This window comes from Humulus lupulus, chromosome X (assembly GCF_963169125.1).
Source record: "Humulus lupulus chromosome X, drHumLupu1.1, whole genome shotgun sequence".
In the NCBI taxonomy this organism is placed as follows: Eukaryota; Viridiplantae; Streptophyta; class Magnoliopsida; order Rosales; family Cannabaceae; genus Humulus; species Humulus lupulus.
In genome coordinates this window covers 204,743,460-204,755,597 of record NC_084802.1, presented here as the reverse complement: position 1 = coordinate 204,755,597, position 12,138 = coordinate 204,743,460, and the positions used below count along the sequence as shown (strand labels likewise).

The 12,138-nt window shown below is 37.2% G+C and overlaps 1 protein-coding gene across 1 annotated transcript; it reads left to right on the top strand.

The window, feature by feature from the left end:
• Positions 1-9,713: 9,713 nt before the first annotated feature.
• Positions 9,714-10,911, top strand: LOC133804639 (heavy metal-associated isoprenylated plant protein 24). Its single transcript, XM_062242783.1, has 2 exons — positions 9,714-10,191; positions 10,467-10,911. Exons 1-2 carry the CDS (start codon positions 10,035-10,037, stop codon positions 10,760-10,762), a joined length of 453 nt encoding a protein of 150 aa, XP_062098767.1. The 5' UTR covers positions 9,714-10,034; the 3' UTR covers positions 10,763-10,911.
• Positions 10,912-12,138: the final 1,227 nt, after the last annotated feature.

Genomic DNA, 12,138 nt, shown 5'->3' with positions numbered 1-12,138 from the left:
TGATTAATTGGTGTTTTTCTTAAAAAGCACAAGACATTAGTCAAAGCATGAACGCGAACTAAGTTTTCAAAATAACGTCCTGGACATAACCAGGTCCTAAAACTTAGAAGTTGATTCAAATTGATTAATCAGTGTTTTTCTTAAAAAGCACAAGACATTAGTCAAAGAATTAACGCAAACTAAGTTTTCAAAATAACGTCCTGGACATAACCAGGTCCTAAAACTTAGAAGTTGGTTCAAATTGATTAATCAGTGTTTTTCTTAAAAAGCACAAGTTATTAGTCAAAGAATTAACGCAAACCAAGTTTATATGTTTTTCCCAGAAAAATATAAGAGTATAAATCATGGCACCACGAAAAAGAAAAGCAAACTAAGGTGCATAGAATCAAAAATTGACTAAAACCAAATGTCTCGAGGTGAAAAAAAACCTCATACAAAGTTACAAAAAAATATATATATATGTAAAAAGAAAAAATGAAGGCCCTAGGCTCCACCAGGCTGCTCCGTGGAGGTCGCCGTCTCGCCCTCCTGCTCGGCCACTGTGGAGGCCTCCCCAGTCTCAGAAGGTGCCTCTTGCTGGAGGCGAGCTTTGAACCCTTCTCGGAAGTCCTCCCAGTCCCCTCCTAAAAAGGAGAAGTCGTCGTCCAAGTTGAAGACCCAACAATGGTAGAGCATGTCCTCCATGGCGGAGCTGGAAGCTGCCTTCTTCGGTGCCAAGGCGGCCTTGGCCTCCTCGGCTCCAGTCTTCGCAGAGTCCAACTCGGCCACAGCGGCAGCAAGGGCGGCCTGGTAGTCTCGGCCTCTTGAAGCTTAGGACGGGCTGCGTCCAGCTCAGCCCATGCGGCCGCCAAGGCATCCTTGGCCTCTTTTTCCTGTTGTTGGGCCGCCTGCAGGGCGGCCAAGGTCATTTGATGGGCGACCAAAACCACCTGGTGCTCGCTTCTCATGTCCTCGAGTCGAGCCTTAGACCTGGATATGCTCCGGTGAAGAGCCAGAGCACCCTACAAAACAAAGAGGCAACTGCCTTAGAAAAAAAAGAGAGACAAGACAGAGCATGGTAAGAAAAATATAAAAGAGCAAAGCTAGCTTACCGTTAGAGCCATTCCCAGTGAAGACCATCACGCTCTCCGGGCAACTTGTCTCGATTGCCCGCAGGTCCCTTTCGGTGGCCCCATAGTAGTGGTCGACGGTGTAGGTCGCAGTCTCGTACACCGTCCCCCGAAAGACGTCAGGAATCTTCTCCAGGGCCTGGGGGTCCACCGGAATGTGCACCTTGGTGGCGGCCACTGCCAAAGTCTCGGGCTCCATCTCCATATCCCGAACGAAGGTGGGAGTTCGTGGAGGGGGTGGGGGCATCTTCTCCATTGCTACAGGAGGTGGAGGTACCTTGGCCAGGGCAGCTGGGGTTTGGTCTTTCCCCTTTGCAGGGGACTTGGTTGGTGTCCCAGCAACCTTCTTTCCCACCCGGAGCTTCTTCACCATGGGCCCGGAGGTCCCGGCAGAGGAGTTCCCTCCGGTGAACCTAGCTCACAAATCCTTGTTCCCGGGCTGAGACATCTCTTCTGGCAAAACAAAGGCAACATTAGTATACAAGTTAGTATTTATGCAAGAACAACAAGAATAAAGAGAAAACAGAATTCAAAAACATATATCATGAGGGATCCTACCCCCCGAGCTAGAAGAGGAATCTATGGTCACGACCACCGGCCCCGGAGCTTCTGCAGGGGAATCTAAGACAATGACTTCGTGGGCTGGCACGGGTTCTGGGTCCGAGGCTGGCTCAGGACTAGACTCTTCTACATACTGCCTAAGACCCGGAGCTACGATACCCTCCCGGAGCGAGGGCCATGACTGAAGGTTGGTCCCATACTCCTCAAATAAGGCTGTCCTAAAGGCTAGGGTGTTTTCTACGACTACAGTACCCCTAGGGCGGCTACTCTCGTAATCCAGCACGAGCTGGTCGACACACTGGAGTAGGGTTACGTCGAGGTCGGGGTTGTTTCGATGGCGTTGGACGGGCTGGTTGGGATTAAACCTAGCTAACCGAGGATCGACGGTGGCCCTATCTAAGCCCCTGAACATGTAAGGATTACCTTGCCCAGAGGGACCTGCAGCTGCTCCGGACCAGACCCTCTCCTCGTCCGTTCTTTGGGCGACCTCCAGCGCCCGCTTCCTCCTCGTCCTTATGAGGGGCACCTCGTCCTCCTCGTCCTCATCCTCTCTTTCCCCCGCGACCTCCTCCTCGGGCATGGGCCTCATCTCGCGAGCTGGGGGAAGCCCCCGGGGTCTCCTCAGGGCCAAAGTCTGGCCCGGAGAGATCAGTTTGCACGCCAACATCGTCTCGTCTGTCATGAGCTGGCGATAGTCCTTTTCACTGGGGGGAAAACCCGCCAGTGTCTCGTATTGACTCCCGAGGATCACAGACTTGTTTGTCCTGGCTGCAAAATTGTTCTAAGTTAGAAACTGATAAAGGGGAGCTAACCAATACTTAACTTACGAGCTAAGAGTAAAAGGCACTTACGAGGACGGTTGAAGTAGTGCAGTTCGCAGTTGCAAAACCCCTTAGACATAAATAACTGGTCTTTGAAGTCGTTGGGGTGGCTGGGTAGCTCGATGACCGCAGCCGTGTTTGGCAAACGGGTCAGGTAGTAGAACCCGTCGCCTCACCCCCGCTGCTCCGGGATGGCCTTGAGGCAGAAAAAATGTAAGATATCTGCCGGAGTGGGGACCTCCCACTCCTGTTTCAAGAACAGATATCTCAACCCCGCCAACAAATGGTAGGAGTTGGGGGGGAGCTGGAAAGGAGCCAACTTCACATAGTTGAGGAAGTCGGCGAAATATTGGAACAGCGGGAGGAAGGCCCCAACCTTGAAGTGCTCGTCACTCCAAGCCGCATATTCCTCGTCGAGCGGCGCGCAGCTTTGCTCACCTTCTAGGGGAGGTCGGGCGATCAGGGCACCCCTCCCCAACTCGATGTTGTGGGAGAGGAATATTTTATTCACTTGGTGATCTTCGAGACGATCCTCTCAGCCTCGAAAAAAGCGTCGGGCGCCACCTCGAGCTCCCGCTCCACGGCCGGCCCAAAGACGGGGATTGGGGAATCTGTCATCACCTCCTTTCCTTTGGACTGTTAGGAGGACGAGCTGCCTGCGGTCTTCTTGGGAGAGTTCTTCTTGGGTCCCATCTGGTCGCCTAGCGAAAAAAGAAGAAATTTCATAAAAGGCGACCTAAGCATAAGAAAGAATCTGAAGGAGTGTTTCCTTTGCACGGGCTGAGGTAAGCTCAGCCCGTGGAGAGTGAGACCACGCGATTCTATGAACACGCGCCTGTGCTCCCAACAGATCCCCGATTACTCGGAATTCGTGTCAGGAGGGTCAGGATAAAAGTTTGCCTTGGAAGGAAAGTTTCAGTAGGCAAGAGGTGCAAAACCGCCTGTGAAGCGTGTCCCCTAAGCTACCCGGATTTGCACCCAAAATGATGGATATTTTGAACAAGCATACCCAAAATTCTACCCAGAAGGTTTCCCCAGAAAATGCACCCTATGAGCCATGCTCCTAAATGGTTTTCTTCTACAAGCGATACCCTAACCTAAAAGCCTACACCCTTCATACCCACAAAAAACCAACAAAACCTTGCATGCAGCTACAGGAACTATTTACCTAAGCTACAGTGAAAAGAAAATTTAAAGCGTGCACAGTCAGAAAACTTACGAAGTATTTTGCTGCGGGAGGGATGAAGGGGTCGTCTGGGTTGGGGCCTCGACGGAGTGGCTGGTTCCAAAGCCTCAAAGGAACCCTTGCGCCTGATCTTCTGGAATGCTTGGAACGGTAACCGGGAGGAAAAGAGGGTTTTTTGAGGATGAGAAGAGAGAAGAAGGGAAATTCAGAAAATTTTCAAATAAACGGGTGGCCCATGCGTAAGATGGCCACCTCTCTTATATACGTGAAAGGTCACGTGAGGAGGGTCGTTGGATTTCCCTGATGTGGGATCCGAGGCTCTCCACTCGAAAGGTGAAACGACGGCTGAGTATAGGCTAGGCCATTTAATGCGGTTCTAGGAAGACGTACCATCACCAACCACGATGTTCCACGTATTCGGCGCCTGCGTAAAAGGTGGAATATGGAGAGTTCATGGAGAAGCCTAAAAGCACCTACTGTGGCCCTAAGCGGCGTTGTGTACCACGAGCAGGGGCTTGGGGGGCAAATGTACGCCCTGATTTTCTACGGGCTATTAGCGAGCTGAGATATGGGCTAATTATATCAGCCACGTGGATACCACCTGACCGGAGCTGCTGTTGTTAGGTCCTACCTCTTTAGCTCGAGGTAACCAAAGATTCGCCAAGATTATTTAAGGGCCGAGATAGGAAGATAAATACCGCAGGTCAGGAAGGCGTCCAGCTCGGGGCACGAGCTGGAGATGGAAGCCGTGACCCCTTATAAAGTCAACCACGCAATGTAAACGTGCATATATCAGACATCACATGTCTGATATATCCCTGAATTCTCGGACACGCAGCATGAACGTGCGTATTCAGGCACCCACGACTGGGTTGGGCCGTGCGGCCCATTATCCCCCTTACCTGTTGATTAAACCACACTTCATTTGTCAGGTTTTAGGAATTAATCATGAATGTCACAGAAGTGATATGATGGGTAAGAGGGTAACGGGATGACCCCCCTTACCAACTCCCAGGTGCCCTCTCCTATAAATATGGAGACCCTGAGAGTTGCAAAGGGTTGGATTCTATTGTGTAACAAAATACCCTGTAAATAATACCAGAAATATAGCAATAATATTGGCTGGTGGAGTAGAAGGATTTTAACCTTTGAACTACCTAAAAACGTAGTTGTGTCATCAGTCCATTTTAAGATTATTCATCTATTTCGGTTCATTATTAAGCACTGATCTCTTTCTCTTATTTTCTTAATTACCTGTTGGCGAAGAATCGCGTCAACAATGTCCATTAAGTTTAACGCTACTTTTTCTGAAAATTTTATTTGATATTTCAGCAGCAACAACAATATATCATTAATACATATACTAAAATTTTATACTTATTTTTACCATTTATACATATAATGTCTTTGAAATACATTAAATTTTATTTAAAATGTATATAATTAGTTGAGAAAATATATCATATTAATATATTATAACATTTTTTTTGGCGCATCATCCCTATAAACAATTGGAAAAGTTACAAATATATAACTTTTTTTTGGCACATCATCACTATATCACTACACCACTCGAAAACAAAAGAAAATAATTGGAAAATATAAAAGGAAATTGACTTACTTTGTTATTGGGAGGAGTGGAGGAGTGGTGTGGCTGTAGAATATTGTTCGGATGAGTGTTGTGGCCGTGTATAGAGCACCCGTACCACTGCACCACCTGAAAATATATATATATATATATATATATATAAAATTGAAAGGAAAGAAAGATGAAAATGCATTTAGATAAGAATTGTAAACATGGCCGGAGAAGAGAATTGTTGCAAATAAAATTTCTTTCAGAGAAGAGAATTTCTTTTGGAGAAGAGTAGAAACGCACACGAAGGGCTATGCAAATTTTTTAACATATGCATAAGTATGAGCGACAGGACCTGCCGCTATTATTATTCTCCAGCTGCTAATAAGTACTAGCGGTGGGTTGTCTGCCTCTAATAAAAGTTATTACCCGCCACTAATAATTCTAAAAATAAAGCTCGATTATTTTCCTAGACATTTACTTTAGTGTATTAGTGGCGGACTATCCGCCAATAATAATAGTAAGTTCGCTGCTAATAAAAATTAATATATATATTTTTTAAATTACACATTATTAGCAACGGACCCCCTAGTCCACCGCTAATAACCTATAGACTACAGGCAGACTCAGTCCGCCTATAATTACACCGTCTCTAATATTAAATTTTCTTGTAGTGATTATCACAGTTGGCGCGAATATGATCCAAGGTGGACTTGTAACTTTTTCTGGGGGTTTGATCCAAAGTCGATTTGGGAGCCAATAATTGGGAACGGAACAAAGATGGTTCGAGAAAAAATTAGGGGCAAGATTCTAGGTTAAACCCTTTTGCTATTGAGAAAGATGAACTGACTTCGTTTGGAAGGTAAAGATAAAAAAACAACAAAATCACTATTTTTGTTTCTATTAACGAGGGAAGTTTGAATAGTTACGTTTGTGGAGGACGTCCATTGGTCCTGAATAATCTCGCGACGTGAGATGTGTTTGACAGAAATAAGAGGCTCTTGATGAAATGCATTTAATGTGCACAGTTTCTAAAAGACTGCAAATGTTTTGTAGAAGGGATAAATATCATAATATTATAAAATTCACATTTGATATCACCTCACAACTAGACGTCATATTATAATTGACACCTAAAATTAGGAAATTTTTTTAGTTATTAATTACCGTTGTAGTTTTTAGGCGTCACTCATTAACTGATGTCCAAAATCTAACCTATGTCGTCAATTGTTATAAATGTTTTTTAAGTAGTGGATCATGATCTCATGACTTTCTATATTATCATCATAAATCAGTTTTAGGGTGGGACGGAGGGAGAGGATCGATGTATATATCTTTAATTGATTAATTAATATAAGGCGACATTTACAATCACATACAGTATACACGACTCACCTGAGCCTAATATGACGATCATATATCTTAGATTATTATTGTCACCATTAAATAAGGTAGGTAGCTCGGGCAAATCAGAGCAGTACAAGTATATCCATATATAAATATATTTATAGATTTTCAAGTGAAGTTTTTTTTTAGATAAGATTTCCAAGTGAAGTTGACTTCACATTATGACGATCGAGCATTTAAATTATAATACGCGTTTAACTTTTGATGTCTTGCATCAGAAGGCCATGAAGCCAAAATAATCATTAATATAAATGATATGTGATCTGTACTACGTCATAATAATCAAATTAGCTGAATAATTAAATATATATTGAGGAAGACTTCCGAAGATAAAGTCTAAAAGGCCAAAAAAAAGCTTATAATAAATTTTTTTTTGGCATGTTATCAAATCATAGATCTCCTTTTATATAGAAAGTGTGTAGATAACATAAATATTTAGAAATTTTTAGTTTTAACGTTTCTTTTATTAATTTTAGTGGGATATTTCAAATATTTAACGAAATATACTTTTAAAACTAATTCAAAATTATTAATTATATTAATATAAATTCAAACATTATTAGATATTTATTCATTATATTAATATAAATTCAAATGTTATAAAATATCATTATTATAATAATATTTAATACTAGACTAGATAGTTATTAATTAGGAAAATACGAATTTGGCCTTTGTGTTTTTTTTAATATGCGATCGTTCCTTGTGTTTTGAAAAATGACAATTTGAACATTGTGTGTTTACAAAATGGATCAAAATAGTATCTTATACCCAATTTTGGTAAAAAATTCAAATATAATATTTTATTTTCAGCTCCTCGACCACTTTCTCTGCTTCTCTAAATTCATCGCATAACTAACAACCCGAGAATTGATCTTATATATAATTAAAAATATTTTGACAAAAGTTGGGTCTAGGATACTATTTTGATACATTTTGTGAACACACAGGGTCTGAATTGTCATTTAACAAAACACAGGGGCAGATCGCGTATTTGGGAAAAATACAATGGCTAAAATAATATTTTCTCTTATTAATTATATTAATATAAATTCAAATGTTATAAAATATCATTATTATAATAAGACTAGATATTTAATAATTATATCAATATAAATTTAAAATAATAATATATAACTTATAATAAATATTTAGTAATTATATTAATATAAATTCAAATATTATAAACTATTATTATAATAATAATATTCAATACAAAACTAGATATTTAATAATTATATTAATATAAATTCACATGATATAAAATATTATTATTATAATAATATATAGTACATAATAAATAAATTATATATAAGTGTCGTGTGTATACAAATAGTATGACTGTATAACTAAATAAGAAATTAAAATATTATTTATCTTCTTTATCAATAATAAACAAGTTTCTTATTCAATCATTAAGATGTGATTTGAATAATATATCATGAATGTTTTGTACAATTTAAGTAGTTTGTGATCTAAAATATTATGACATTTTTTTTTATAAAAAAACCATAAACAATGTTTTGGTTTAATTTTTCTTTTAATATATTTATGTCAATATTTTATTTATTGAAAATTTATATAACATCTAAATAAAAATAATTAATAAATTTTCTAAATAAAACTAAGCAGAGACATGTACTTTGCTTTCACCCAGTGATCAATAATCTCAAGTTTTAAAATGATATTTAATCGATAAAATATATATACGTGAAAATATCACTTTATATATATTTAATACAATAATTATACTATCATATAGTTTTTTATTTTTTAAGTTGAACAAAGAAAATTAGAATTTATGACCTCCTTGTAAGAAGAATTGTGATATGATTAAGCTATATATGCCTATAATCACATTATTATACCGTAATTAATTACATAATATCTTCTATATTATACAATATCTTCCATTATATTAAATTTGTATAGAAAGTTCAGAAAGTCTTCTAACTAATATAGCACGATTGTATTTTTGTTGTGGAGCGAAATGATTTGCATTACTTTATATGCCATAAAAGTAAGATGATTGATCTCAACCACCATAAATGTAACTTTTTTTCAAAAAAAAAAAAAAAAAAAAGATTATAATCTGATGATAAGAAAAGGTTGTGCTTTAAATATACTCAACTTTCCACCTTGTTGGTTGCCATGTGGCATAGCAGCCAGAGCCACCTATGCCTTTGTTTATTCTCAATCTTTTAATTTTAATTTCTACAGTACCACCGCCCAATCAATAACCCAATCAACCAAGCAATTTCACTACAGGACAATTAAGTTGGGAGCAAAATATATATAAGCTTTTATAGTATACCTTACCAGCTCCCCTTAGAATTCTGGTAGCCACGTGGCCCATGCATCACCCATTGAACTGTACACGTCATAAAAAATCAACTGTTCTTGTCGCTTGATCTTAATACGTGGCGGCTGATTATGCGAGATCCAAGTTCGTATTATTATCAACTTTATATAATATATCAAATACCTATAGCTATACATGCCAATAAATATATTCAAAAGAAAGATGAAGAGTTCAATGCTTGGGGTACACGAAAGTATATAGAAAGTAAACAGAGTACCGGTAAAGCTTGGTAGCAATACAGCTAGTGGACAAAGACTCTTTGAGCTTTGAAAATTTACCAACTAAAATTATTTATTATAGCCATGCCATTAAATAAAGTTATATATATACTAAACTTACCCTAATTTCACGGGACATATAATAAAGAAATATCGATATATATATGTATGTATATATAACAGATCTATTTATGTATAAAACACATAGTGACATCCCTACTTATAAAATTAGTGTATGTATGCTGATAAATATATATATCTATATAGGCATTAATTTATAAAGAAGGGAATCCCCATAGGGTTTTCAACGAAGGTTCCTGCACTTTCTAGGAGACCAGGACGTACGTACCCCACACCTTTAAATATATATTTGTTTTATTCTGTACATTTTTATATATTATATATAATAATGTGAGTAAATATAATATAAAAAAAAAATTCTATATAAGCCAAGCAAGTTAGTGTATCTTTCATATCATTTTTCTTGTCACTCATATAATTATTCACTGTGATCATCGATCTCTCCTTATATCATCTCTCTTCTCTACTAGCTATCCATTATTTCAGACAAAACCAAGTTTGGATTAGTCCTTTTCATTAAAAACTCACCAAAACTCTTCTCTCATCTTGCTTCAGTATATTAGTATATACATACATATTAAGCCTTACTCTATTTTTTTTCTTTCTCTCCAGTGAAATTGATCAGTTTATAACTGTAAAACTATATAATATTGTACTAATTAACTGATTAATAATCATCGTTATAGTATTATCCAAAAATTGAGTAAAGAAAAATGGGAGTCGAAGGTACTCTGGAATACTTGTCCGATCTACTAAGCAGTGTGAAGAGCAAGAAGAAGAAGAAGCAAACACAAACTGTAGCCCTAAAAATAAGGATGGACTGCGAGGGTTGTGCCCGCAAGGTGAAGAGCGTTCTCTCCGGCGTCAAAGGTATTTTCCATGAAAAATAGTTCGACAAAATAATATGTATTGTTGACCAGAGCTTCAGTTCATTTTTTACATGACACAACTTTATTTTTTTACTTGACAATTATCTTTGTCTAACCATTTTTAAAAGTACAAAGTATGTGCATACATAAAAAGATACACATAAATTCGATAGCAAGCTGCGATTTACACAAACATATATATATATATGATTTAAGAATTTTTTTTAACAAATATGATTAAATTTTGTTGAATAATTATATATAAATGGATGGCAGGAGCTAAATCAGTGGATGTGGACTTGAAACAGCAAAAGGCGACCGTGACTGGTTACGTGGATCCGAAGAAAGTGTTGAAGGCAGCTCAGTCGACGAAGAAGAAGGTTGAGCTGTGGCCGTATGTTCCGTACACTATGGTGGCCAATCCTTACGTGTCTCAGGCGTACGACAAGAAGGCCCCGCCCAACATGGTCAGGCGCGTCCCCAATACCGCCACCATCTCTGAGACCACCGTCGACGACTCCTACACCATCATGTTCAGTGATGAAAACCCTAATTCCTGCTCCATCATGTAGAAATTGAATATCAATATAATATGTATGTTATGATTATATATTGAGTACGCACGTGCAATATATAATTTGTAACAATCAATCAAATATATATTAGTTAAATAAAAAAATCTGTTCATGATGATCATCATCAAAATTCCCTGTATATATAATTCTTCTACTACAGTCAAGATTATATATATATATATACATATCTATGCGTGGAGGTGGAGGAGCTTACCCCATGCCATTGGATAATATATAATTATATGTGGAAGAATGATTCAGCATTATTATATTTACTTTTTTTTTTTTGTATTTTATTGTGATGATCATTGAAAGAAAAAGATACGTGCCTAAAGCTTTGACCTTTCAGTACACTACGTACGTAAATTAAACACTGACAATATATTGTCTATGTATAGGTTTAAAAGTTAACGTGTCACTGGGACTGGAACACTGTCACCCTCTGTAGAAACATAATATAAAAGGCTTAAAAGCCAATAATTCAAATAACAAGTCATGTCATGATTAAGAATTTGATTTATATAAGTGTCGATCGCCTATATATACTTTCACAAGATATATATATTTATATATATATGGGTCCAATAATTTCGGGTACCTTTATTTTGCATTTTAAAATGTATGCATTTATGTATTTACTAGTACATTTATTCATGAAAAACACATTTTTTTTAAAAAAATTTTATACGAGACTTACAAAGATTACCAAAGGGAGTAACACATAGAATAATTTAAGTCATTAATTATTCTCTATTCATTAATTTAGTTCCTATGTAATTTTTTTTTGGAAATCAAATCTTGAATTTTAAAAATAATAACAATTAAGTCTTATTTTATATTTAATGATATTTGCGGCTAAAATATTCAAAATTACAAAATACTACCACTCAAATACCCAAATTAATTTTTTGGCAGAAAAAATATCCGGACATTAAATTTACTTACTTATTGTCTTACACACCGTTAAATATTAAAGTCAACTAATCAAATGATACATGACACCACATAATTGGTCCACAATATAATTGTTTTAAAATTCATTTTTTCAAAAAAAAAAAAATCAGTTTTTTAAATTTAAGATATTATGTAACAAATAAATAATTTTGTTTAATCTTAAATTGAAAAAAAAATGACGATGGGAGGATATTAATAGTGGAATATTTGACGATATTAATAACGAAAAAAATTGAATATATTTTTTTTAAATTACATTATGGAACAATCGTGTAGTGACATGTGTTTTTTTTACCGTTCAACTTTAATATTTAAAAGTGTGTATCTTGAAATGCAACTAAATTTAATGTTTGGGTGCTTTTGCCACCCAAAAAATCAATTTGTTGGATATTTAAGTGTTATTTGTAAGTTTAGATATT